At 61.6% G+C, this 27,670-nt stretch overlaps 2 protein-coding genes and 1 long non-coding RNA gene across 3 annotated transcripts in view; 2 read left to right on the forward strand and 1 right to left on the reverse strand.

Moving 5' to 3' along the window:
• The first annotated feature begins 1,140 nt into the window (after positions 1-1,140).
• LOC143661463 (uncharacterized) lies at positions 1,141-3,865 on the forward strand. Its single transcript, XR_013164612.1, has 3 exons — positions 1,141-1,380; positions 1,974-2,112; positions 3,154-3,865. It is a non-coding gene; the product is annotated as an uncharacterized LOC143661463 (long non-coding RNA).
• A 9,096-nt stretch (positions 3,866-12,961) lies between these two features.
• ARID5A (AT-rich interaction domain 5A) lies at positions 12,962-27,371 on the forward strand. The gene is made up of 7 exons (XM_077133785.1): positions 12,962-13,027; positions 18,476-18,591; positions 19,775-19,895; positions 20,153-20,205; positions 20,603-20,700; positions 20,884-21,031; positions 21,244-27,371. The coding sequence occupies exons 1-7, from the start codon at positions 13,024-13,026 to the stop codon at positions 22,426-22,428; spliced, it is 1,725 nt and encodes a 574-aa protein (XP_076989900.1). The 5' UTR covers positions 12,962-13,023; the 3' UTR covers positions 22,429-27,371.
• KANSL3 (KAT8 regulatory NSL complex subunit 3) overlaps positions 26,906-27,670 on the reverse strand; it is a 63,021-nt gene continuing 62,256 nt past the window's right edge. Inside the window, exon 22 of the mRNA XM_077133771.1 lies at positions 26,906-27,463. Coding sequence (XP_076989886.1) covers positions 27,452-27,463 — 12 coding nt within the window. The 3' untranslated portion in view covers positions 26,906-27,451. The remainder of the gene's footprint in view (positions 27,464-27,670) is intronic.

Consider the following 27,670-nt stretch of genomic DNA (forward strand, 5'->3'; position numbering starts at 1 on the left):
AAAAACAAACAAAAAACGAGGTAGTAATATTGATATTAGACAAAACAGACTTTAAAGCAAAAGACAATACAGGGAAAAGAGGTCATTAAATAACACTAAAAAGAACAATTCACCAATAGGATAAAACAATCCTGAACCTGATTGCATCTAATAGATTAACTTCAAAATATACACAGGAAGTGTTTATAGAATTACAAGGAGAAACTGACAAATCCATATTGTACTGGGAAATGTTAAAAGAAGGGCTATCTACTCTGAGTGGGTCCCCTTTGTCCCAGTCATGAAATACCATCAGAAGCTTTCAGATTACAATTTTTCCTTGTAGATGACCTAATTCTGGACATAGTTCCCTCACCCTCCATTCCCTGTAAACTGTACGGGGGTAGTACGGAGATAGCAGAAATATGTATAGCCGATACTTTCCTTAAAATAGTCACTTTTTCAGGCCATGAATGCGAGAGCCGCAGGGGACGGCGGTTCTCCCAGACCATCTCCTTAAACCTACCAGCAGCAGCTAGTCTACCCCGGGGCGAGTTGTGTTCCTTAAGACACTGGATTGCAGTAACCCGAGTTTTTGGTAAATTAAATCACATTTCCCGACACGCCTACAGATGCTTGGGTGTGCACTGCATGTCAACACATTAAAATAATTACCAAAGGAGAGGGCTTTTAAAATAACAGACTCCTCCAACCTATGGTCTGCATTAAGGAAACAGACCCAGGGACAGGAGGGGCTTCAGGAGCCCTGGGGCCGGCGCGGAGGGGGAGGGTCTCGGCACCGGCCTCCTCGCCATCCCCTTGGAAGTGCATCCAGTCTCAGGTGACTGTAACCCATGGACAGGGACTCGGCCACACGGTGGGCTGTCATTGTGTTCAAAGGACAGGAGGTCCTGGGGTGGAGGTCCGGGCTGGTGCCCAAGGCCCCAGCCTCCCGCCAGCCTCCTCGTCTGCTTCCTCAGCACGTGGCTTTGTTCCTCCAGGTGCCAGGAAGGCCGTGCCATCTTCCCGGATGGAAGTGACGCAGCGGAAGGGGTGGAGCCGCCCCAGGAGCCTAAAACTATCCCAGAATGCCCCTGGAGCCTTCTACGGCCATCTCATTGGCCGCTCTGGGTCACGAGGCTTCACCTGGCCGCGAGGGAGGCTGGGAAATGGCCGTTTTTCGCAGGGGGCGCGGGGCGAGTGAGGTGGTGTGCCGCTGGCCAGAGGTCCGCGGGCGTTTGTAGGGCCCGGCTCAGGGCCTTCTCACCGCATTGTGCAGCCTCCTTGCCCAACTCTGTCTCTCCAGCCACTGAATTACACGTTTTCTGAAGTCAGGGGCAGTCATGGCAGGGATGAGACCAAGTCTGCGTGGAAGAGTGAAGCTTTCCCTGCCGCACGCAGGTAGCGTGGCATTCTTATTGTCAGTAGCAAGGAAGCGTTGTGCACGAGCTCCCCTCACATGGCACTGTCTTTGCACACAGCACGTGCTCAGGATCCTGCGTTCTCGCACGCAGCCCAGGGCCGGTGCCCCCTGCCCCTTGCCTCACCCCCCTCCAGCTTTTGCTGTGTGCGGGAGAGCCGGCACCAGCGGGGAGCCACGAGGTGCCAGGAGGTCCTCCTTGCCTTGAAAATGGCCTTGCCCCCTCCACGCCCCCAGGTGGAGAAGAGCAAGTCTCAGGGGAATGGGGACCCACAACTTCCTTGATGCCCACAGAGGTTCAATGCCTTCTCCCGTGAAGGCGGACCTGGGGTGGGCTGGGGGCAGAGAAGGAGAAAGGTGGAGCGGCCCAGATGAGAGCTCGAGAAAGCCTTTGTTCCGCCAACCCTAAAACCAGTGCCTGCAGCGCACCCCACTCCCGCAGTCTGTAAGGCCTCGGACGGGGCGGCCCACTCGGCAGCCGTGAGAGAGTAGGGCGCCGGTTGCAAGCTTAGTGACCTGCACAGTGCTCGTTTCTTGCACATTAATCTCCTTGTGTCTCTGCATCCACGTGCAGCAGCAGGTATTCTACAGATGAGGAGGGGGACCCAGACAGGCCACCCCATAAAGGAGCAGACCCGTGAGCTGATCTGACTCTGAAGCCCGCGCCCCGACTCCTGGCACCAGGAGGCACTCAGGCCCCATTCCCTGAGCGGGTGAGTGGCTGAAGCAGTGCACGTGGGACCAGAGGGCAGGGGCCCTTGCAGGGAAGTGTCCGGCTGTTCCCCCTCCCCAACACACACACAGCACCAGCCGGGGCAGTTTAGGTCAGGCCCTAAAAGCTCCCCACTTCAGGATCAGCCCCCTTTACTTGCTCCATCTGGGGGCCAGTGAGAAGAAGCATCCCAGGAGGTACGAGGTGAGGTGGAGGACCAGGCCCCCTGGGTCCGCATCCTCCCACAGGTGTCAGGGACCCAGAGCCCACGGAGCTTTCTCCCTGGACCAGGATGTCCTTTGCCCCCCCGGCCTCCAGGCTCTCAGGCTCCCTTCCTTGTCTCCCCCTGCGCCCCCTGCTGGCCAGCTGGTGGTGGTTGAGTGTGTGCAGGAGGGATGGAGCAGGGTGGGGTGATGGGGAGTGGAACACAGGGAGGGCTGAGTCCAAGCCCCACCCTCCATTCCCTAACCCATTCACGAGCCTCAGCTCCCACCAGGGGTCCCTCAGCCCCCCAGCCCCACATGCAGCCCAGACTGCCCCAGCTTTTACAGGGAAGCAGCAAATCATAGGAACCCTATCCTCGGGAGCTGCAGATTGCTTCCAGCTCTGTCCGACCTCTGTCAGCACATGCAGAATCTGCAAAGCCCTTGAACCATAATCCTAAATCTCCGCAAAGTCCCTGGATTGGCTCTTCAGCTCCTTTCCCTGGTTAATCTCAGTAATGACAGAGGATGCTCCGCTTCCCAGCACACACACCTGTTTCCAGTTCCTTCCACCCGCCCCAGAGATCTCACTGCCTCATGACAGATAAGGAAACTGAGGTTAGTGAGGTTAGGTAAGTTGATCAAAGGCACTTATTTAGAAAGTGGTGGAACTTTTCACGAATTCTAAGTTGCGGAAATGCTCATCATTTGTAGAAAGATTTTCAACAAGGGATAAAAACATAGGTTTCCAGTTAACCCTCAGTTCCCCAGAAGCACCCCACATGTGTACATGTGCGCACTTGCCCTGCCAGACCTCTGACAAACAGGCCTGACCACAGGGGAAAATGTACAGGAACCAGCAACTGTCTTCTCTGAACTCATCATGTGCTCGGAGATCCCCAGGAAAAGGCAGCAGAACATGCCTCGTTCAGAGCAACTGGCCAGGGATGGGGGAGATGAAGCAGCCACTCGGACGCCCCCCAGCTCCTTCCTCTCAGGGGGAGCTGGCCCTGGTGCCTTGCCGCCTCCCTGCCCACCCTGCCATGCTGAAGGAAAAGCAAAGATTGGCAGGCACGGGACTGTCTCGGTCACCGGTTTGCGGGGTGGTCTTGAGCAGGTCCCTTTCCTTTAGTTTTCTCGTCTGTAAAATCAGAGGTCTGCAAACTTTTTCTGTGAAGTGCCAGACTGGAAATATTTTAGGCTTAAGGTTTCTCTTGCATATCTTCATTGCTGTTTTCACAGTCCATTAAAAAGGTATTAAAAACAAAAAACAACCTGGTCTGCAGGCAGAAATCGCCAAACTCTGTAAAACTGAAGCCCTTGTCCAGAAGGTCAGCGAACACTGATACTCCTGGCACCTGGCAGACAACATCTGAGGGCCTCTGGACACCGAAGCAATTCGCGCAGGCACCCCGCAGGAAAAGGGCAGCTCCTCAGCTCAGCCAGGGGTGCCACACCCCCAGCGGGGGCAGAACCAGTTCTTTGAGTGAAGTCAGAAGTCTAGAAGTTTACGCAATACTTCCCATTTTTAAAATGTTGACGACAGAATTTTTTTTTTTTTTTTTTTTTAACATTTTCTTGTTTTATTGTATTTTGTTTTTCCGTTTTTTGTTACATGGGCTGGGGCCGGGAATCGAACCGAGGTCCTCCGGCATAGCAGGCAAGCACTTTGCCCGCTGAGCCACCGCGGCCCGCCCAGAATTTTTTTTTTTTTTTTTTTAAACCCTGTTGGCGGGTGTCGAGGTAAAACCATGGGGGGCATATTTGCCCTCTGTGTTAGACTAACCCTTCAGGTCCCTTCCAAAAATAACAGGGATTTCCGGTGGATTTAGTTCATTACACTGAGACTGTCGAACTTGGGTTCTCAGGGTGCCTGTAGCCCGTACCCTGCCCCCTGCTGCCTCCCCCCACTTCCCTCTGGCAGGGCCAGCACCCTTGGCCCCCAGGGCTCCAAACCACTTGCTTTGAAATTGCACTATCACTATTGGCTGCTCCAAGATCCCCCCAGCCACCTTGATGCCGCCCCCCACCCCAGGTCTCTCTGCAGTGTGGCAACAAAGTGGGACGGGGCCTGGGAAGCTGGGTTCCGAGGGGAGCCCCCTGTGCGGGCCTCTGACCTTGGCTGTGCCCCGCGCTGGTGCCTGAGGCCGCCCCGCTGCCATCTGCTGCTCTGGCATCACCCTCCTACTTATGGGGCCAATTTTGTGCTGAGATGGCGAACTGGGCCCCGGCGGCGCCAGGTGGGCCCAGGCCAGGTGCACGGGGGCTGGGGTGCACGGTCAGCATTGCCCCTGCACCTGTCCTGAGTCGGGATGCTGGGGGCGCGGGCCGGGGGGTTCCAGGGCTGCAGAGGCTGGGCCGCACCCCAAGACCGAGAGGCAGCCTGCAGCTAAATCGGGGCTTGGAGGGGCTGGAGCCCCCTGGTTGGGTGGGGGTGGGGGAGGGCTTCAGACCAGACAGGCTGGAAGGGGAGCGCCTGGCCACCCGCGGCATTACAGCCTGGGAAAAGCTTTGGCTGCCCCTGAAGCCACTTGTGCCGGTGGCTGCAGGTCGGTAGAACCTTGGGCCTCGGCCAGAGGGTGGGGCCACCAGGTGGGGAGGTGACACCTCCTGGAGCGTCTTGTCAAGCTGGTGTCCACCGCGGGACACCCAGCCGGGTTGAAAACAGGGTGGGACCCTCAACAGGAGGCTTCCAGATTTTCTGGAAAGCTTGACACTTCTACCCAACCCCTCCACCCCCCACCCCGGGATGAGCAGGATTTACAAGTGGTGGGAAGGGGACAGAGACTTGTCAAGGTTCAGAGGCCCGCAGTGGGGGGGTGGGGGCCGTGGGAAGAGGAGGAGACCCGCGGCGGGGGTGGGGTGGGGTGGGGGAGGCCCTGGTCAGCTGGCCAGTCTGTGGTGCTAGAGGATTGGCTCCTCGGAGCCCCTTTTTCCTCCCCCCGGCTTTGGGCTGGCCCATGGCTCGTCATTCGTCATCCCCGCCCCCCTCCTCGCTCCCTCCTCATTGCCGGGCAGTAATCTGCGCCCCAGAGAACTCCAGGGGGCTTTGGCTAACCGAATTGTCTTTTCAGTTTGAACAAGCTCCTCCTTTTGACTCAGATCCGGCTGGGGATGGAAAGTGCTTTCCGAAACCCCCGCTCTGTCTTCCCCCGGCTGGGGGGGTGGGGGGGACGGGGAGGAAGGGGGAGGGGGCCCACGCGCTCACCCAAGACCCCCAGGCCTCCTCGCCTCTCTCCACCTCAGCCTCCCGGAGCGGGGCCGGAGCTGGCTGGCACGGGGGATGTGGGGTGGTGGGGTGCTCCCTCCCCTGGCTGCAGTGGGGGATGTGGGGTGGTGGGGTGCTCCCTTCCCTGGCTGGCACTGGGGATGTGGGGTGGTGGGGTGCTCCCTCCCCTGGTTGGCGTGGGGGATGTGGGGTGGTGGGGTGCTCCCTCCCCTGGCTGGCACAGGGGGGGCGGGGATGTAGAGGGGCGCTGGACGACCCTCGCTGGACGCCCCCCCCCCCCCCCCCCCGTCCTTGCGGATTGGGGCGGGGGCTTGGTGGACAAAGCACGTGCTTCAAGCACCAAAATAGAAAAAGAAAAATGCTCGGAAGGAATCTGATATTTCCAAACAAGCCCTGAAATCACCATTACGGGAAAAGGCGAAGCCTCGAGGGACTTCTAACTGTTAACAGTTGTTTTTATTCCAGATGCCGGGGGGTGGGGTGGGGGGGGTGTCGGGACCCTTTTCAGGGTTGGTGCCCCCCTCCACTCCCAGGGGCCCCCAGGCTTCGTGCCTCTCCAGGGCACCCTAGCTTTTTCGCGCCCCCGTTTCAAATCCCTGAGGGCGCAGAGTTGCGCAGCTGCTATTTCGCAGAGTCTCCGGGCCGCAGCCACCGGCCTGGAAGGGAGGGAGGGTCTGAGCTGTTTCAAAACTTGACCGGAACCGGGGCTTTCGGGCTGCCCTCGCTTCGATTTTAAAAAAAGGCCCCTGAAGCCGATGAAATAGGCGCCCCTCCCTGCAGAAGGCGGGAGGGTGGGTGGGCAGGGACCTTCCTGGAGCACAGGGCCTGTCTGCTGATGGGGGCGCGGCTGGACCTGCAACCCCCTCACCCCAGCCCCCCACTTCTGCTTTCCCCTGGGCTTGGCTGAGGGCTGGCATTTAGGGTGTGTGCTGAGCCCCCTCTGAGGGTGCACGCTCACTACTGTGGTGGGGGTCAGACTGGCGGCAGGTCATCCCCCCAGCAGGTGAGGAAACCAAGTGTGGGGTTCACTGATTTGGGGTCCTTAGCTGTCTTATGGAAGAGGATGCCCCTGGCCTCCCCACTCGGCTGGAGCAGTCCTGCTCAGCCCCCAGCAGTCCCCAGACTCACCAGGGCGAGGCTCTTTCTTGCAGGGAGCAGTGGGCAGGCTTGGGGACTGTGGCCCCCGCCTAGGACCAGCAGGGGCACGCGGTGGGGCGCCTTCCAGGCCGCCAGAGTCCCCAGCTTGGGGACTCCAGGGAGAGAAGAGCCCGTGTGACCTCGGAGAGGGAGATGCCGCAGTTTTCCCCCCAGGAAGGGCTAGACAGGGTGGGGGGTGGGGCGCCAGGGGTGTCCACCCAGTTCTTCTTTCCTCTCCTTAAGTGTCCTTCATCCCCTGCAGCTCTCACTGAGCACCTACTAGGCCGTCGCTGCACTCCCGCCTCCTCCTCCTCTTCCTTCCCAGTTCCTTGCTTTGCCTCCTCTGTGGTCCCTGAGCCCACAGTGGGACGTCAGAGAAGCCCCTTCCCTCCCCAGGCTCTCCAGGCACCCTTACCAGACCCGCAGGCAATACCGCCACAGGGAGACCCGCAGAGGTGACAGGCAGCACGTCGGGGGCAGCTTGCTCCTGTGCGCAGAGTGGGGGCAGGGGGCTGGGCCGCAGGCAGGGCCAGTTTAGACCCGAATTCACCCCCGGTCCCTGCCAGGTGGGTTTCAGGTTTTCCTGGGTGGCAGGAAGGGTGGGCAGGCCCAGCCTGGGGCCATTGGGAGACTAATGCAAGATGAGGAGAGCAGAGGCCCGGCTTTCTGGGGCGGGGAGGCGCACAGGGAGAGCAGGAAACCTCGACGGGACCCAAGCTCCTGAAGCGAATGGATCCCTAACAGCGCCGAGCCCGAAAACTTGAGTTTTGCTCTTAGCAAAGTTCCATGAGTTCATTTCGGGAGCAGTAATTAGAGCAGCAACAACCCCCCCATCCCCAACGCCCGTCGGGTGGACATGGAGCAGGTCAGTGTGGCCCTGGCTGAAGGCAGATGCCAGCTGTGCTAAGAGATGTCGGGTTTGTGAGAGTCGTAAGCGTTTACTTATACCTTCCCCAGGCTTAGAAACACCGGACTCAGCCCCAGCTGAGACCCCACATCACTGGCAAAGGCAACTGCTGTCACAGGGTGCCCCCACCCTGGAGAGTCCCTTTTGGTGAAGGCCTAGGTTATTTCTCATGGGTAGATGCCGCTAACCCCGTTTTACCTCAGGGAAGATTTAGTCTTAGAGAGAATAAGTGCTTCATCCAAGTCTCTCCACCTGCCTGGCTGCGGCCCGAGGGTGCCGTTCGGTGGGTGGGGTGGGCTGGTTGGGGCTGGGCTGGCTGGGGGCGCAGCCCCTGGGACATGGTGCAGGCTGCCCTTCAGTAAAATGGGGGTTTTCGAAAGTGCCTGCCTGCACACATCTGGGGGAAGGTGGAATGGTGCAGCATGTGTGCAGAACACTTTGGCAAGTCCTCAGAAAGGCCTTACCTGGTGACCCAGCAATTCACTCCTATGTGCCCACTGCAAAAGTGAAAGCAGGACGGGGGCGTGGGCATGTGCGTCCATGGCAGCAGCTGTCGCTCAGACAGAGGGAGGCGGCCACGTGTGGAAGGCAAGTGTCACCCTTGGATAATGGGTGATGGATAAACAAATCGTGGTCTCTCCTTCCAGTGAAGTACTGCTCAGCTACAAAAGGGGGTGCTGGACAATGTGACTCTGTAGATTGTGAAAACCTTGTGTCTGATGCTCCTTTTATCTACCGTATCAACAGAAGAATAGAACATATGGAATAAAAATAAATAATAGGGGGAACAAATGTTAAATTTAGTTTGAACTGCTAGTGATAAATGAAAGCAAGGGGTAAGGGGTATGGTATGTATAATCTTTTTTTTCTCTGTTATCGTTTTATTTCTTTTTCTGTTGTCTTTTTATTTCTTTTTCTAAATCGATGCAAATGTTCTAAGAAATGATGAATATGCAACTACGTGATGATATTAAGAATTACTTGTTATATATGTAGAATGGAACGATAACGTTTTGTTTGTTGTTAATTTTTTTAATTAATAAATTTAAAAACATTTAAAAAAAAGGGGGTGCTGGAGCCTGTAACGGTGCCGCAGAACCTTCAAAACATCCCGTAAGTGAGAGAGGCCAGGTCTGGAGGTCGCACATCAAGGGGCCCCATTGAGGTGAAATACTGGGAGATCGGGTGGTGCAGGGTTTGACCTGGAGCTTCGGGAATGTCCTGGAAGTACGAACGGGCTGCACAACACCATGGATGTATTAAATGGCACTGGGCTGTCCACCTGAAATGTTCATTTTATGTTACGTGGCTCTCACCTCGCTCCATTACTTTGGCCTTGAGATGCTCGAGTGCACGCGAGGCCGGAGGGGGGCCGGGCCGCGCTAGAGGCCGAGCCCGCCGCACGGCGCCCGCCGCCCCCACCCCCGACGCGGCTGGCGGCTCCCCCAGCCCCGCGCCCTCCGAGTTCGCGGCAACCAAAGGGAAAAGGAAAAACAAGCGGAAAACGAGGCGCTCCTCGGCCCTCCCCACGTTCGCGGCAGGCTGGAGTCTGGGGTCCCGCTCTCCTCGCCCGGGTCCCCAGGCCGGGCCGCGCGGCGGGTCTGCAGTGGGCAGACGCCAGCGGGGGTGGGGGCCGCGGCGCCTCTAGTCCAGCCCCTCCCGCTCGGTCACCTCTCGGGCGCCCGCGGGACACCGGCTGTCCCGGGGCCCTGGCCTCGGGGTAAACTGAGGCCGGCTCCGGGACGGGGCGTGGCGCGCGGAGAAGTGACTTCACCGATGACTCATCGCCGCGGATGACTGGGCCCGGCTCCGGGGCTATTCCTAGGCGGGACGCGGGAGGCTGCGATTCTTCTCGTTTCCTACCCAGAAATGACGGCCCCGGGCCCCGCCCCCCGCGCGGCCTCCTGGGGGCTGTAGTCCCGCCCGGCGGCCCCGGGCCCCTGCCGCGGGGGAGGGGCGGGGGCGGGTCCGGCCGGGCCGTCCAGGGGCTCCGGAGAGCCGTCTGTCATGGGGTCCTACGGGGAGCCCCGCTTGTGCAGTCTTTGGGCAAGGCACCCAACCTCCGCAGGCCTCAGTTTACCCACTTGTCCTCTGGGACCGTCCTGCTAGGGGGTTGGGAGGCTCCCTATTGTAAGGAATCGCGCGCAGACCTGGCATTTGAGAACATTCCTCATCCGGTGTGCTTGGCGGTGACCTCCAGGCTCCACCCAGGCCCCAACAGGAACCCCTGCTGCTCGCGGACTCGCTGTCTCGCCTGTTACTCGCTGCCCCCATCTGTTATGAGGACAACCTCCCGGGGCTGGGGTGAGAGTAAATGGGATCATCCGGCCGGCCGCTCAGTCCTGTGCTGATGGGGCAAACACCAGGCAGAGGCATTTTCGTCCCTCCCAGTGCCAGGCCCTGGGCAGTCACTGGTGGAGGACGGGCAAGGGGCTGCTCTTGGCCATGCTCCCAGTGCCTCACTCAGTGCAGGCACGTAGTAGGACCACTACATGGATGCGCGGCTGGCTGGCTGGAACCTGATCCCAGCTTTGCAGATGAGGGACCTGGGACTCTGAGACAGTAAGTGACTTGCCCAAGTCCACACAGCTGAGAGGAGAAGAAAACCCAAATTGTCGTTCTTGCTTCCTGCCACCAGGAGAATGTGACCTTTACCCTTTGGGCTCAGGGAGTGCACGATCTTGGGGTTTCTACCCTGCTGGGACTTTGGGGTGGGGTGTCCCAGCCCAGCCCCAGTCCAGCAAAGGATCCAATTCAGCTGGAGGGTAGAGCTGCATGTGGACGTGGGGTGCCTGGGGGTGTGGTCCGAGCCCTTCAGGCAGGAGGTTGGGATGCCATCCCAGCAGTAGCGCCTCCCCTCTCCCTTACCCCCAGTGGCTCCCCAAAGGCAAAGGCTATTCTTGGGGTTTTTTAAAAGAGGCATTTGAAGCCATTCACCATTTTTTTCCATTCCTGAGCTACGGTGTCATCTATTTCGGGCATGTGTTGTTTTCCGTGAGCTGCAAATGCCACTGTCAAGACGGCCTTTCCTGGACAGCTCGCACCGGGTAGCCAAGTATGGGGGCAAGGGCAGGGCCAGTGGTTAAAAATATGTCCTGCTCCATTTTTCCTTTGAAAATAAGGCCCTGGGGGCCTTTTGCAACCGCTGAGCCTGGGAACAGAGCTTCCAGGGCAGAATACTGGCCATGCTGAGTGCACTGGCTGGGTTTGGGGGTGCCAGAAGCAATGGCAGTGATTTTGCTGTGTGACCTTGAGCAAGTTGCTTCACCTCTCTGGGCCCATCCAGTACAAGAGTGAAGCCGATCTGTGTTGTCATGAAAAGATCTTCAAGATGTATTGTGGAGCAGAAAAAGTAAGTTGCAGAATGGAACTGTCAGAATTCTGTTATTTATTTAAAAATACACCTAAGACAACACATTTTCTACATCCTGGATACATATATTTATGCAATTACATGGGGAAAATTCCAGAAGATTTCACTAAATCTGATAATAGTCCTTACCTCTGGGGCGGGAAGGGAACTGGGTTAGGACTGGTGCCAGAGAGGACTGTTGTATCTGTGATGTCTTTATAGGAAGGATGTTTATTTATTAGTGGTGGTTTTTCTTTCATGGAGACACATAGAGAGACAGAAAAATATTGAGGAGCAAGCGGCCCCCAGCAAGTAGATCCTGTGGTTAGAGGGTGCAGGCAAAGGACGGCCTTGGGCAGGAGGTGGAGGTGTGCGGGAGAGAGGCTTAGACGGTGAAATGCTGCTGCTTTTTGGGAAGCAAATGGGTATACCTTCCTCAGCAGGATTTAGTGGCCGTTGTAAATTACTTTCTGTCGCAAACAGTTGCCCCAAGAGCAATTGAGTTGAGCTTATGTTGTTACCAGGTTGGCACAGGCAGCTGATGATTTGCTCTGCCCCACCCCCCACCCCCCAGATGGCAGAATAAGCCAAACCCACGGTGGGATGCGTTACAGCTTTGTAAGGTAGTGAGTGTCACATCAATGGAGAGCCCAACCGGGTGGAGAGGGTTTGGCCCTGAGGGCAGCACTGAGGTTGCTGTCCCAACCTCGGGCACAGTGCTTGGCTCAATGCTTATAGGGTGAGGAGGGGGTAGATGCCCTTTGAGGTTCCTGATACCATCCCGTCTCAGTGCCAAGAGCACCTGCAGCCACAGCCACCCCAGGGGCCTGCGCCCCACCTCCTTTGTGCAATGTCCCCCTCCAGCCCCACCTATCCTGCATCTGCCCACCAGGGAAGTCCTGGGCACAGCGGATATGTGTGGGAGCCGCCCAGATTCATGCAATGGGTGGGTAGTGGAGCAGGGTCCGAGACCCAGCCCTGCCTTCACACTCCTGGAGGGGGAGTGGCTTATAAACTGTGAAGTGGGGCGCACTATCATAACTGCTATAATAACACCTGTCCTGGGCAATTACTGAATATTGGCCATGATGAGTCTGTTACCAAATCTATAGGCGCCGGCTCTGCCAAACCCACCTGGTCAGGTAGAGGGGTTTCTCCTGCAGAGCCCATTGCTGTCTGCTGGGAGCTGAGATGCAGCGACCCCCTGTCCAGGGCCGAGGGGTGGGGGCCAGGATATGGGCATCACCAGTGGCGACCCCGGCCGATTTCCTTGGTGCAAGTGGGAACCTGAAGGTGATGGAGTGGGTGGGCCATGACGGAGACAAACGGGGTGCGGAGGGGCTCCCTGGGTGTGAGGGCAACTCGAGGCTCTGGTCTTCAGTCTGGGCCTCTCCTGGAGTCCAGGCCTGTTCCAGATGCCTCCTGGACACCTTAGGGCCATCCCCCCACTTCTCCACGAGGGCTCTCCATCTGCGGCCCTGAGCTCCCTCTTCTGAGCTCAGCCTGTGGCCCGGAATTCTGTAAGGGACTCCCCCGAGAAGTCATGGTGGGCAATGATTCAGGAAGCCTTTCTGGAGCCCCAGCGCCTGGCTTCAGATCTGGGGTCACTGCTGGGGGAGCACCACCCCTCCCCTTCCACCTCGGGGGGGTGGGAGTCGGAAACGCCCACCACCACTTTTCAAGACCACGTCAGAAGCGCCTTGCCCACCCCTCCCGCCCCGGTGCCCTGCCGAGGAGCGAGAGGGGTTTCTCCAAGACTCCCGTTTTGTCTCTAGGGAAACTGAGGCACACGGCGCTGCTGGCGCCCGTGCAGGTGGGCTGCTCCTCAGGCGCGGGGGAGTGGAGAGGGGCGCACTACAAGTCCCAGCGTTCCCAGGGCGCGGGGGGCGGACCCCGGCCCGCGCGCCGGGCCCGGACCCACCAACGGGCGCCCAGAGCGGGCCGGGGGCGGGCCGGGGGCGGGCCGGGGGCGGGGCCTGCGAGAGGTGGTCGGGGACCCGGCAGTCGCGCCGGGAGCGCGGGGTCGGGGCATCCGCGAGCGGCGGGCGGCCTCGGGGGCGGGCGCCGCGGGACCTCGCCGGGCCATGGGTAAGCGGCGCTCCGGCGGTCCGCGCCGACTCCGCGCTGGGTCCAGCTGGCGGCGGGCGACGGGTCCCGGGACCCGAGCGGGGCCAGGGCCGCTCCCGCCCTCGTGGCCGGCGCGGCTGCCTGCGGGGTCCCGGCGGGCCCGGGGCGCGCTCCGGGCGGAGCGGCCGGGGCGAGGCGGGCCCGGGGCGCCGGGGACCCTGCCCGGCGCGGGGGCTCAGGCCGGGCGTGCGCGCGCTGCGGCGAAGGGAAGGAGGAAAAGTCGGGGCGGCGAGGGGCTTCCCGGGCGCGGATCTCGAAACTCTTCGCGGCCTCTTGGCCGAAAGGGCCTCGCGCGCGGGCGGCCACTTCCTGCGCCGCCGCGTCCCAAGCGGGGCTCGGTGGGTTTGTTGTGACAGCTGTCGGCCGCGCCCCCCCCCGCCACCGAAACCGCCCCCTCCCCTGCGGGCCGGGCCGTCGGGGCGCGCGGGCTCCCCGCCCCCCAGCCCGTTTCCTGAAAGCGGCGCCGGGCGGGTTTTGAAGAACTTGCCGCCTTGGAAGTCTCCAGCGTTCCGCTTTCCGCCGCGGAGCTGCTGCCCGCCGGCGCTCGCCCGGCCGGTCCCCCCGCGCCTCTCGACCCCGCGCGCCCCCCTCGGGCCTCCGGCCCCCCTCCCCCGACCCCCAGCTGGTAAGGCGCCCCCGCTCCTGTCTCCTCCCGGTCCTGCTCCTTCGCCTCCTCTTCCCCAAAGGACGGGGTGGCGGCGCGGGGATGGGCGGACGGGCGGGGAGCGCAGCCCGCAGAGAGGCCTGGAGAATGTGGGCGCAGGGGCCCGGGGCTCCCCGCGGGCGCGCCCCTCCCAGGGCCCCGGCCGCGCCGCCCGGACCCGATGTCCCTCTTCGCGGGGCCCCGGCACCGAGGACCGGGTAACTGGCGCCTCCTGCCCCGGCCCAGTACCGTTTTGGGGAACGGACGCGTGGGCTTGGGCGGAGGACGGTGGGACTCGGCTGCTGGAGGGCCCGGCGGGAGTGGAGCGCTCGAGTCCCGCCCCTCGGGGCCCTAGAACTATGGGTGGCCGAACTGGAAGGGACCCGAGGACCTTCGGTTTCCATTCGGGAAGAGGCGGGGGAGCACCCAGCCCTGGCCTGGCAGCCTTCGGGACGCCAGGCGCTGCCTTCCCCCTGTCTCCAGTTTCCCACCAGGGAAGCTGGTTTGGGGAGACCCCAAGCGTGGCGGGTCTCCCTGGGGTGGGGGCTCTAGGAAGAGCGTGGAAAGAGCAGAAAGGCCAAAGAGCGCCCTGAGCAGAGGTCTGGCAGCCGCCATCCCATCTCTGCCCCTCTCCTCTTGGACATCTCAGCAGGCCCCTTGCATCTCCGTCTCCCTTCCCCTAGGTAGGGTGGGAGGCGCCGCTGGGTGGAGGGAAGGGACCCTAGACAGGGGCTACCACTGTCCTCATCGTCTGGGGTGGGGTAGTACGCAGACTTTGGCAGGCAGTGACAGTGGGCGCTCAGCCCTGTCCTGCACTAAGGTTTTCTAGGAGCTCCTGGAACTGGCTGAAGGGGGATAGGGCGCCCTGCCTTTGGCGTCCTGCGCTCCCCACCTTGTGAACTCTCTCAGACCCTGTCCTGCCGGCAGCGGAGGCCTGGGGGCTCCTGTAGGAGCTGCGTGCTGTGCCCCCGGGTCCCCTGTCCACACCCACCGTCTTTGTTTCGGTTGCGCTGGGCTGCGGCGCCCCAGCACCTCGGGCCAGGGTCTGGCCGCTCGCTTACCGTAATTGCTGTAATTGCGCCGTGTTCCCAGTGGGTGACTTTTCATGAAAGGAAGTGTCACTTCCTTCCCCTCACACCCAGGGCTCAAGGGGCGGGGCAGGCACCCAGGCCTGCCTCGGAGGAAAGGAGGGAGAGGCAGCCTGGGACTGTGCGGGGCGCAGCGGGGTGCAGCGAGGTGCAGCGGGGCATGCAGGGCAGGGGGCTGCAACGCCCATGATGGGTGGCCCGGCTGTGCTCACGGGAAGGCCTCGTTTCTGGCTTCGTCCTGCTTGGAACTTCGGGCCCCTGCGTCCAGCACACCCCATTACAGGTGGGGACCGAGGGGCAGAGGCGTGGGGAAAGCCCCCTCCCCGCCCCCACCTGGCTCCAGCACAGCTCCTGTAGGCTGGGGGGATAAGCGAGGGAGGAAAGTTGATGGATGGGGGTAGAGAATCTGCCTTCTCCCCCCCAGGCCCTGCCTCTCTGGGGCCTGTTGGCTTAGCAGCCAGCAGGGACCTCTGTCAGCTGGGGCATGGGGGTGGCACTGGGCACTGCGGATCCACCAGGAAAGTGGGTTGCCGTGACTTCTGAGCATGCGTAAGGAACTGGGGCCCTGCTCCCAGTTAAAGAAAGCTCCGGCTCAAGGCTCATGGGCTCCGCTCCCCATAAACCTGTGGCCTCAGGCAGGTGTCTAGTGTCTCTGGGCCTCGGGGCGCATCGGGGAAAAACAAGAAGGACTAAATGGGGCAGTGCCCCCGAATATCTCGCCCGGGCCCCCAGCCCTCTGGGCCGAGTTGGTGGAGTGTGTGGCCTGGAGAGGGAGGAAGGGCTTTGAGCACTAGTGGGAGCCTCTGGCCGCCTCCTGCATCCCAGGGGCTGTTCAGCTGCTGCGCTTTTAGGGTCTGGCGGTGCCCTGGCTCCGTCCCCGGGACAGGATCAGACCTGTCACCGGGAAGCGCCTGCAGCCCTGTGGGCCGTGGAGGGCTGGGCCCTGGGCCCCACCCCTGCACCCGCCCGAGGGGACGGCCCAGGCCTTGTGGGACGAAGCCTTCGTTGGTCCTGAAGCCGTTTGTCCATCATGATCCGGCTGTATAAGGCACAGCCGTCGAGGGATGAGTCCAACAAGAGATGCCGTGACCTTATTGAGAGGGGCCGAGGGACTGGAGGAAGCCTGCGGCCCTGCACACAGCGCCGGAAAGGAACGTGTTCTGTCTCCTCTAAATTCAAAAGCAATTCTATCAAAACCCCAAGGGTGTTTTTTTGTTCATTTGCTTTTTTAAAAAAATGTGTTTTAGGAACAAAGTTCTCCTAAAGTTCAGATGGAATTATGGACCAGTGTCTCCCATAAGGGAGACACACACTGGAGGGGACCTCCCGGACAGGGCGGCTGTTGGCCCGGGCGCGCTGGTGTGTTGGATTGTGCAGATGGTAGACGCCCAGATCTCCGGGGCAGGGGCACGTTCGCAGGGGGAGCCGCTTAGGTCCCCGTCTCAGGTCCGCTGGCCGCGTGGACTCCCAGCGCGTCTGTGTTAGAGCAGCACGGCATGAGCGTCGCAGCCCTTGGCCTGGACGCAGCAAGCTCACGGCCGACGCGCCCACGGGGAGCAGAGGTTTTCTTGTCTCCGGCTGCACCAGCTCTCCCTGTGTGAAGAGGCTGAGCAGGCGGGGGGTCAGAGCGCAGGCTGTGGGAGATGCGCCCTCGGTGTCCCCCTGGGGACCGCAGGGGGCTGGGAGGTGGTGCCGGATCCCTAGACCCCAGTGCTGGGCAGGCGCAGGGACCCGCCTGCCACCTGGGCAGCAGATTTCAAGTGGTTAGTGGTCGCTCCCCTCCCTGTCCGAGGCCGGGGTTGTGGGTGCAGGGCCTGGGGAACCTGAAGGTGCTGGCTGAGAGGGGCTGGGCGCTGCAGGGCCGGAGGTCAGCAGCCTCTGCCTTTGGGCTCCCTTTCCCAGTGGGGGCCACGCACCTGGATGTACAGGTGACCTCCTTTCCAGGTAACCCGATGCCCACCTCCATGTTTCCCTGAGTGTGGCCCCAGGCTGAGCAGGGGGGACAGAAGTGGCCCTGCCTGGTGGCTGGCAGCCTGCAGCCCTGGAGGCCCCGAGGCCCTCAAACCCTGATGTGGGAACCCACTTGGACCTAAGTCAGCCTTTCTGGGGCAGGGCTCCCCGAGGTGACTTCTGTGCACTAGGAACGAGGTCTGTCCGACCCGCCGAGTTTTCTGATGCCCCGGGGTCAGCGAGGGTCTCCCAGCGAGGCTGCAGCCACACCAGGGCAGAGGGCAGGAGGAGAGAGGGCCTGGAAGGGTCCAGGAGGCTTCTAGGAACCCTCAGAGAGTAGCCAAGGACTCCGGGTCACTGTGTCCGCTCTGGGGGAAGGCCAGGGCACAGGGTCAGAAGAGGGCTGGGTCGGAGAAGCGTCTGTTTGGAGGGGGTCATGGAACTCAGGACTGCTGAAGCCTTGGGCCTGGGCCCCTGCCCTGCCCTCTTGGACTTGCCATCAGGGCCTTGCGACACGGTGGGGACACGGTGGCCGCGGTGGGGGCCAGGCCAGTAGATGGGGGCCAAGCAAGCCTTGTTGTGTGTCCCGGGTGCCACGGAGATGCGCAGGCTTAGAACGGGCTGTCCCCCGGGAATGAAGGAGGCAGGGGTGCAGCCACGGACCCCACAGAGCATTCGGCAGCCCTGGCAGGAGAGGCTGTGTGGCCAAGGGCTCTAGCACAGCGCCCCTGGGTACTGCCGGCCCGGCGTGTCAGGTCTGTAGGGTTTGTCATCCCTAAGCAATTCTTTCTGTCAGGGATGGAGGGGAAACCGCTCAGGTTTCCAGCTGTAAGGCTTTCCTGAGCTGGAGGGAGCCAGGAGGATGGGCAATTCATATTAGATTAGCAAAAAGAAAAAGAATTTTCAAAAGACGTGAGTTCTGAGGCCCAGATGGTTGCTGGCCTGCCCCCTGGGCCAAGGCAAGTGACCACCTTAGAAGGGCAGTTTCCAAGAGCTGGTCCGTGTGCTGGCAGGCGTTGCGCTGTTGCAGGGGCCGTGCTGTTTGCAGCTGTCAGCACATGGGCCCTCCCGGGCTCCCCGGCCCTCTGTGTGGGGTGACTGTGCCACCCGCACCTTGTCCACCTGGCACCTGCATGCTGGGTGCGGCGCCAACATGTGGGCTGGCGGCGCGCTTGGGATGGCGGGAGTGGCGGACGGCGACAGGGGACAGAGGCTGCCTGGCTGGGCCAGGTGCGGGAGCAGGGGGCCCGATGAGGGACCGGGCGGACCGCGCAAGCGCGAGGGGACGTCTGGGGCTCCTGTCCCTGGCCGCATGGAGGGCGCCCACCAACGTGGCATCCTTGGCCGCTCCCCAGTTAGCTGAGCTACGGCAGGTTTTGGGGACAGCGTTTCCCCAAGCACGCGGCCCCACGTCTGCTGGACCCTAGGGTGGCCTGGGGTTTCCTTCAGAGATGCGGGGGAAGGTGGGGGCAGGGGAAGGACAGGGGCAGGTGTGGCATGCGTGTGGCCCGTGGGCTGGCTCGGGGGGGTAGTGGGGAGTGTGGGGAACAGGGGCAGCCAGTGAGGGGTGTGCCCTGGAGAGGAGAGAGCCCCCCTTCCTCCAGGCTGCTGCCCGCTGGGGCCGGAAGCTCCGCCTCCAGCCCCCTCCCCGTCCCCTGGGGTCCCCTCCCGCCTAACCCTAACCCTCCCCAGCCCCTCTCAAGTGCTCTTCCTCCCCCGCCTCTGCAGCGCCCCCTGCCAGTGGGAAAAGGAAACAGTCGGAGGAGAGTGACCCCCTACAGCCAGCTGTGTCCCCTACAGCTGACGGCGAGCTGAGCAGGACCCAGAGCCCCGTCCTGCTGGAGGTGAGCCCCGCAGCTCCCTTCCCGTCCCCCTGAGTCTCCCAGTGAACAAGGGGGGCTCCCCGAGCCCTGGGGAGTGGGACGGAAGAGCAGAGGTGGGCTCTGTGCAGGGCCGGGGGAGAGGGCAAGCTGGGTGCAGCAGAGGCCGCCCATGGCCACGGGTTCCAGACTGTTCGGGATTTGTGGCGGCTAAACCTTTTTGCAAAGGAATATTTATATGGACACCTGGAGCCTGGACCGTAAGACAGACAGACACCGTTCTGTGGTGCTCCGCTCCACCCCCGTCCCTCTCTGCCAGCCCCTGGGCGAGACCCCCGGGCCCCCTGGGAACGTAGTGTGACCCAGGCAGCTGCTGGCCGAGCTCCCGCGGCCTCAGGATCCAGGCCACGTCAGCCGCTTGCTCTGCGGCCCCGTCGGGAGTAAAAACCCCGAGTCCAGGAGGAAGGAGCTGCAGATGGGAACGGCTTTCCCCAGTGCGCCCGGAATTCACCCGGCCACCTGGGAGGGCCGGGTCAGCGGAGCGTCTAAGGGCGGCGGGGCTCTAGGAGGGAGGTTCGCACAGCCCGTGTCTGTTTCTAAGCAACTTCTCCCCGTGGTGGGCCTGGAACCCATATCTTTGGCACACAGGTCTCTGCTCTGTGCCCAGAGGTGGGCTGACCTCCTGCTGGCATCAGGGCCTTCCCCGACCAACCCGGAGCTGCCTCGGGCCAGGATGGCGTCCCTGGGCCTCCGGCCCTGGCCTGCCCAGCCCTGGCCTGCCCAGCCCTGTGCCCGAGCGAGTGGCCAGGAGAGCGGCAGGGTCAGCCCCGCGGGGCTGGCGGTCAGAGCAGGTTCAGCCCCCAGGACTCAGCGTGGCAGCAGCTGGTCAGAGAGGCTCGGTGGGCACAGGCCAGGTCGGATGGCCCCACTGGGCCCGAAAGCCCCAGGCACCTTCGTCCCTTCCACATTAGGCCAGGGCTGAGCCCCTCCAGTAGCTCGGGGTCTGGGGTAAGAGCTGGGACATAAGCCAATGGAGCATCGGGCCTGGGTGCTGGCTCCAGCCCCTTCCCGGGCCCTGGGCACTAAGAGGCGACGGCGGTGCCCTTCTGTCCCCACCCAGGCCTGTGTCCCCCTTCCAGCAGCCAGCGGTGTCCACCTGCACCCGTTCCACGGGGGCCCATCCCAGTGCCGCCCGTTCTCTCCCCAGGGCGTCCCCGCGGCCGGCGGGGAGCAGGAGGAGGAGCAGGCCTTCCTGGTCAGCCTCTACAAGTTCATGAAGGAGCGGCACACGCCAATCGAGAGGGTGCCCCACCTTGGCTTCAAGCAGAGTGCGTCCCCAGGGTAGCAGGGTGGGGGCCTGGCAGGGAGCCCCCCAGGCAGGGCCGCCGCGGGCCCCAGCTCTGCCAGTCCATAGGGGCGGCCAACAGAAGCGGCTCCCTGGGTGCAGCTGGGTTGGCAGCGGGCGGAGCTGGATTTCCGTCCTCGGGCCCCGGGCGCGGCCTGGCCCTCTGTGGAAGGGTCTGGGGGGGCTGGCCCTGGGCCCGCCTGCGCAGCCTGACAGCCAGCCCTGCCCCCCTCTCTCCAGTTAACCTGTGGAAGATTCACAAGGCGGTGGAGAAACTGGGGGCCTATGAGCTGGTAAGGGGGACTCTCTGAGCTGGGGCAGGGGGCCGCCCTGCAGGGCTGGGGGGCTGACGCTCACTCCCCCCACCCCCACCCTGCCTCCACGTGGCTCTGGCCTCCAAACCCACAGCCCCTGGCGCCCTGCGTGCTGGGGGAGGGCCCGGCCCCTGCGCCCTGCTGCAGCTCTGCTGCAGCTCTGCTGCGCCAAGCAGTGTTCCATCCATCCGCGCTCCTGCCCGCGCCCTGGAAGCTGCTGCGCCGGCAATCCCGCGCCCCTTGGGGGCAGAGCTGCCCCACCCCAGGCGGGCCCACCCCCGAGCCCCAGCTGTGAGAGGGCCGCGTGTCCTCCGTCCCCTCGTCCCTGTGGGGCCTGGAGTGGGGGAGACGTGGCGGTCATGGACAACGCTTGCAGGTGACCGGCCGCCGCCTCTGGAAGAGCGTGTACGACGAGCTGGGGGGCAGCCCCGGCAGCACCAGCGCCGCCACCTGCACGCGCCGCCACTATGAGAGGTAGGGCTGGGGGCAGAGGACGCCGGTCCCTCCAGGGGCTGGGAGGCTGGCGTGCGTCCTGGGGCTTCGGCCGAGGGTGTGCGGGACGCGGGAGGTGGGAGGACGGGGAGGGCGGGTGCGCCGGAGGGACCTGGTGGGGACCCAGGCCGCGCAAGCCTCACCGGGACGCGCCGCCCTTGCCAGGCTGGTCCTCCCGTACGTGCGGCACCTGAAGGGCGAAGACGACAAGCCGCTGCCACCCTCCAAGCCCCGGAAGCAGCACAGGATGGTCAAGGAGCCGCGGGAGGATGACGGGGCTGCCGAGAGGCCCAGCAGGGCCAGGGAGGAGCAGGTGAGCACCCAGCCCACGGCAGCTGCCGTCGGAGCCTCTGCCCGGCCTCTGGCGGCATCCTTGGCCTGCCTGGGGGCCCGCGAAGAGGGTCCGCTGGCCCTGCAGGCTGGGCTCCCCTGGCCAGGCCCTCTGTCCACCCAGGGGATGGAGCACCCCGCTGCCCCCCGTTCCCGGGCACCCCAGCGCTGATGCACGGCTCTCCTTCCTTCTAGGTGACGCCAGCGAGGCCCAGAGTGGATGCAGCTGACCCCGCCCAGCCCCCCAGCCGCGAGCCCCCCAGGACCAGCAACGAGCAGCCGGGCGCGGCCCCTGGGCCCGCTTTGCCCTTGGCAGGGGCCAGCAACTGCCCTGGGGCCTACCAGCGCCTCCTGTCCAGCTTCTACGGCAAAGGGGCACACGGCGTCATGTCTCCGCTGGCCAAGAAGAAGCTGCTGGCTCAAGCAAGCCAGGCCGAGGCCTCCCCGTGCCCAGAGGACGGCTGCTGCCGGGGGACGGGCGGCTCCCCACGTGCTTGCTCCTCGGAGGGCGCCCGGAACCCGGGGCTGGCCAAGACCTGCAGGTCCCCACGGTCCCCTCCGGAGGTGCCGCAGCCCCCTGGGGGCAGCCTGAGGGAGGAGGCCCGGGCAGGGCCCTGCCCGCCGGCCCCCATCTTTGCCAGCTGCTTCCACGCTCACCCCGGCGAGGTGCTGAGGCCGGTCACCAGGCATCCCCGGGACTTTCTCCCCAGCCTGAGGGACAGGGCGCCCGGCAGAGAGGAGGGGCTGCCGGCCAGGGAGCCCCCGCAGGTGTGGGGTGGGGGAGCCAGCCGCCCCTCCGCCTTCCACAGGGGCAGCCCCTACCCGAAGCCCAAAGCCTGCTGGGTGGCACCCATGGCCCAGGGCTCAGCCGATGGCCCCGCGGCACCCCCTGGCTGCCCCAGCGGCTCAGGCCTTGGCAAGCGGGGCGCAGAGGAAGAGGAGGGCGAGGCGGGCAAGGAGGGCTGCGTGCGCGGTGGCAAGAAACCACGGGTGGTGTCCCCCTCTCTCCAGGAGCGGGTCAAGCCCGTGGGGCCTGGCCTGGCCGCCTCCTGCCTGCTGGGCCCCACCCTGGCGCCAACCCCCCACGAAGCCTACCGGGGTGCCATGCTGCGCTGCCCTCTGAGCTTCGCCCATGCCCCCGCCCCCCTGAAGGGCCCGGCCATGCTCCCCTTGGGCCCCCTGGTGATCCCGGCCTTCCCGGCCCACGTGCTGGCCGCCGCGGGCCCCTCGCCCATGGCCGCCGGCCTGATGCACTTCCCCCCGGCTGCCTTTGACAGCGCCCTCCGCCACAGACTCGGCCCAGCCTCAGCAACATGGCACGTGCCCCCCGCCACGATGTATGCGGCATCCCCCTTTTTCCACCTCAACACCAGGCTGTAGACCCAGCCAGTGGTGCCAAGCTGGCAGTGTCCCAAGCTACCCCAGGGCTGGGGAGGCACCCCTAGGGGTGGGGGCCAGACTGCAGTCCTCCCCCAGCACAGCCGGGCGGCGCCCTGCCCTGGCACCCGCCCCTGGCACAGGCCGAGAGGAAGGCTCGTGTCTCAGGGACCCAGCCTGGTGCTGGGGACCCCATTGCTGCCAGGCCTCCAGAGAGGTGGCCCGGGGCTGGCAGTCCTCGCGGGAGGAGCTGAAATGTAATAAAGAGCCCCCAGTAGGAAGCAGCCCCGGCGCTTGTGGTCCAGGCCTTGGTGAGGAGGTGGCAGGGCAGGCCTGGGAGGCGGGCTGCCCCCCACCCCGCTCAGGTCTGCCCATTGCACAGCTGGGCCTGAGCAAAACCCCAGTGTGTCCCCGTGCTCCCGGCAGCCAGTCGCCACCACATGCGTGGGGCAGGCGGGCACCTGAGCCCGGGTGCTCGGATTTAGCAATAGGGCCCTGGGCATCAGGCCCTGCCCTGCCGCTGTTCCTGGGGTGCTCGGGGGGTTGAGGGAACATGCGGGGAGCCCCAGCTAGGCCACCCTGGTTGGGGGGACACAGCCTCACGGGCCCTCCTGTCCTGCCCTCGGCACCTGCCAGCCCCAGTGGCATGCCCCCTGGAAACAGGCTCATTGAGGCTACCCAGGGGGCTCAAGGTGGCCACCTGTACCCACTTGCCTACCACACTCAGGTGGGGGCAGCTGGAGGGGAGAGGATGTGGTGCAGCGGGTTCCAAGTGTGCCTGTTCCCAGGGGCTCATGCTGAGACCCTGCAGCCTCCCCCTTCTGCTGGGTGCCTCAGGGGGCAGTGGGGGGACAGGGGTGCCCCTTTCACAGGCAGCCTTACCTGAGCTCCCCACCCGCTCCTGGAGGTGGGCCCAGCCCCGAAGGTTGGCCTTTGGCGGGCCAGTGGGGACCGTGAACTCCGGTGCCGGGATGGGCTTGCCCCCTGGGGGGCTTGGCTTTGCTGTGACCAGTGGCCTTGGGTGGTGGGAGCCCTTGGCTCTCAGGGAGGGAGGAACTTGGGGGCTCCAGGCTGCCATCCACCAAGCATGGGCTGCTGGGGCTCAGAACTGGCCAGATGAGGTGTGGAGGCCCCCACCGTCCCCAACCCCTCACTCCTCTGGGAGGATCCCACCCTCAGCCCCTGACTCCCACACACCCACCTCTCCAGGCCCCCTGTGTCTTAGAGCTGACCGAGGGACAGGGGGAGGGGTCTCTGGCCCACCTCCAGGCCAGCACCTGTGTTGGGCTGCAGTTCCCTGGGGAAGGGGGTGTGAGGTCCCCTTCTTGGCAGCACAGCCTGTAGCACCCCCAGAGAACACACCTGCACACCTCTGTCCTGGGGGTGCCTTGGGGAGCACAGGATTCAAATCCCTGCCCTCCAGGCTGACATGCCACCGGGAGACAGGAAATGAACAGTGCAAAAGGTAGAGGGCGTCAGGAGGCGACGGGTGCCATAGAGCAGAGGGTAGGGGCGCTGGTGAGGACTGCACGAGACCAGAGGGGGCCAGCAACAGGCCAGTGAGGCCCCCAGGGGGGCAGGCAAGGGCGGCGCAGGGACAGGAAGGCACGCGAGGGCGAGGCAGAGCTCGAGAAGGGTGCAGCCTCAGTGTGCAGAGCAGAGGGGCTTCTGCCCCGTGAGAGGGGGCAAGGGTGCCCTGGGCTCTGGTTTTAACAAGACCCCTCTGCTTCCCGAGGCAGGGATGGAGGTGGGGAGACGGCCTGGGCGGCACTGGGTGTCTGTGGCAGGCTCCTGGCCACCACCTTACAGGAGAGTTGTGCCCGGAGACTGGGAGGACCCCGTGGCCAACGGAAGAACCCTTGTTGGTGGTGAATGGAAGATACCCATCACAAATGCTATTACCACTACTTTATGATGGGTATTTAGTAGTATTCATCAAACACAAGCAACGGGAACTGTTTTAAGCCAGGAAAATCGGAGTGTGGGGGTAGGAGACGGTGCCTGGGGACCTGAGCTGCCTAGTAAGCAAGTCTAGTGGGGGCGGCTTGTCAGTCAACCCCGCCCTGGCGCTGCTGCAGGTGTGGCCGATGCCTGGCAAGGAGCAGCCTGGGCTGGAAGGGCCCCCCAGCTGCCCACCTAACAGCCTTTGCCCTGCTCACAGAACCCATGTGACCCGACGTGACTTAAGCCGGTCACAATTGTTTTCCATTTTCCCCTTGACGGTCGTGACAGCCCAGTTGATACCAAAAGGTATGTAGGCCGCAGCACTACTTGGAATCGCCCCAGGCTGGAAGCTATCATATTGTGATAAGTTCGTACAATGAAACACTATACAACATTACATATTAACTACTGATTCATGCAACATGATGAGCCTCACACTCAGGTTGCTGAGAAGCTGGACACACGAGAGCATGAGCTGGTCTGAAGCTATTCTGGACCCCAGAAAAGCCCTGTTTTTCTAATCCAATCTTGTGGGGGTAGACCTGTTGGGGGTGAGACCTTTTGACTGTTCCCATGGAGATGTGACCCCACCCATTCAACGTGGGGCTTAGTTTATCGGAGTCTTTAAAAGAGCTGCTCAGCAGGCACACACATTTGGAGATGCAGAAGCCCCTCCACCCCCCACCCTGCAGAAGCCACAAAGACCCATCAGAGCTGAGAGCCATTTTGAAACCAACCCAGGAGAGAAGGGCCAGCAGACGTAGCCACGTGCCCAAGGAATCCCAATGCTACCTTCCGAGAAGGTATCCTCTTGTTGGTGCCTTAATCTGGACATTTCCATAGCCTTAGAATTGTAACTTGTACCTTTAATAAATCCCCTTTGTAAAAGACAACCCATTTCTGGTATATTGCATTTCAGTAGCATTAGCAAACTGAAGCAGATGACATGCTCATGGAATTCTCTGGTCCCTCCCGTGTCCCCATCATTCAGAGGCAGCTGGGTTGACAGGATGGTGGAACAGCCTTTTGAAGACCCGCGTATGGTGCCAGCTAGGTGGCAATACCTTGCAGGGTTGGGGCAGTGTTCTCCAGGAGGCTGTGTCTGCTCGGAATCAGCGTCCATTCCATGGTACTGTTTCTCCGATAAACAGGACTCACAGGTCCAGGAATCAAGGGGTAGAAGTGGGAGTGGCACCACTCGCTATCACCCCTAGTGATCCTCCAGAAAATCTTTTGCTTCCTGTCTCTGCAACATAAAGCTCTGCTGGTCTACAGGTCTTAGTTCCAAAAAGAGGAGTGTTCCTACCAGGAAATACAACAGTGATTCCACTGAACTGTAAGGGCAGTTGAACCGCCACCTGGCCACTTGGAGCTGCTCATGGCTCTGAATCAACAGGCAGGGAAGGGGACCACTGTACTGGCTGGGGTGACTGACCCTGACTATGAAGGGGAAACAGGACTGCAACGACACAATGGCGGGAAAGAGAAGTTCTCCTGGAACGAAGGAGCGCCAATAGGGCGTGTCTTAGTACTACCATGCCATAATTAAAGTCAATGGAAAACGGCAAAAACACATTCCAAAAAGGATTACCAACGGTCCAGAAACTTTAGGAATGAAGGTCTGGGTCACCCCACCAGGCAAAGAACCAAGACCAGCTGAGGTGCGTGCTGAGGGGAAAGGGACCATAGAATGGGCCATGGAAGAAGGTAGTGATAAATACGAGCTATGATCACATGACCACATACAGAACTGAGGTATAATTCTTCCTTGCTTTGTTAGGAGTATGCTTCTACTTGTACATAAAGCAAATATCTGTTTCCTTCACTTTACCCCTCTATCATATGACGTAAGTTGTACTGTTCATGCAGTAGGGTGTAAGTTATAGAATATGAATTTAATAGTGAATGTCTCATGCACCCCACCACACTCCCCCCCAAAATAGTGTATGTTACCCAGGGACTTGCACCCGGTTCTGGAGAGATGTAGTGCATTTCCGGTTGTACGCATGATAGCTGAGTACTGTTAGACAAAAAAAGTCTGTTACTGTGTTTCATTTAGAGATTAAGTATGGCTCAAGATGATGCGCAGTGCCGCCAAGTCGACAGGGGTGTACTGTGATGGCTGGGTTCAGGTGTCAGCTTGGCCAGGTGATGTGCCCAGGTGTCTGGTCAGGCAAGCACTGGCCTGCCTGTTACTGCAAGGACATTTTGTAGCTAGTTAATAAACCAGAAGGCTGGTTTATTAAATCAGCAGCATGCTGATTGCATCCATGACTGATTACATCTGCAGTTGGCCAAGGGGAGCATCTCCTGCAATTTGTGGCATTTAATCTAATCAGTCGAAGGCTTTAAAGAGAAGTCAGAAGAGCGAATCTCTCTCTCCACTTCAGCCAGCTGGCCCCTCCTGGGGGGCTTCACTGAACACCAGGATTCGGACCCACACATCCCCACAGTTGCATGAGCCAGTTTTATAAAAGCTCATATTTACAGATATCTCCTGTTGGTTCTGTTTCCCTAGAGAACCATGACTAATACAGTACATGAGTCCATCTTTATAAAGTTAAAAAAACAAACAAGACTAGGCGAACAACGGTGGCTCAGTGGCAGAGTTCTTGCCTGCCATGCCGGAGACCCAGGTTCGTTTCCTGGAGCCTGCCCATGTCAAAACAACAACAACAACAAACAAAAAAAACAAGCAAGGCTGACGGAAGGAACTCAGGAAAGAGGCTGCCCGGGGTCAGGGTGTGCGGTGGTTGTGTTCTATTTCTTTACCTGTGTGCTGGTTAAACAGTGCGCTCAGTATGTGAAAAGTCATCATACCGAACGTGTATCATTTGTGTACCTTTCTGCATATACATTATATTTGAATAAAAGTTTGCATTTAAAAAAGTATATTATGTGGAATACTGGAAACACCATCAGCCCAAAAACCTGCTTCAAGGCTTCTGGGCCCAGAGTGAGCTCTGAGGAGTTAGATTTCCTGTCTCCTGCAGTAGCCAGCGTTCCAGCAGGAGGTGGCGTGCGCGCCCACGTTCCAGAGAAGCACGAGCAGGACTGCTCGTTTCCAACCTTGCCATGGCTGCTAGGCCAGGATCTGCAAAACAGACAGCACTTCTGAAGACGCCCTGTCCCTTCCCAGCCTCCACCAGCAGCTGGACGGCCCTGCAAGTGCCCTGCCCCTTTCCAAGTCTCAGGGCACGCCTCAATTCCCAGAGGGCCCCAAAGCTTACAGTGCTTTGGTTTCCTCTGTTAGAAGCACCTAGTGCACTTTTTTTTTTTTAATTTTTTATTAATTAAAAAA

The sequence above is a fragment of the Tamandua tetradactyla genome, chromosome 17 (assembly GCF_023851605.1).
Source record: "Tamandua tetradactyla isolate mTamTet1 chromosome 17, mTamTet1.pri, whole genome shotgun sequence".
NCBI classification, from domain to species: Eukaryota; Metazoa; Chordata; class Mammalia; order Pilosa; family Myrmecophagidae; genus Tamandua; species Tamandua tetradactyla.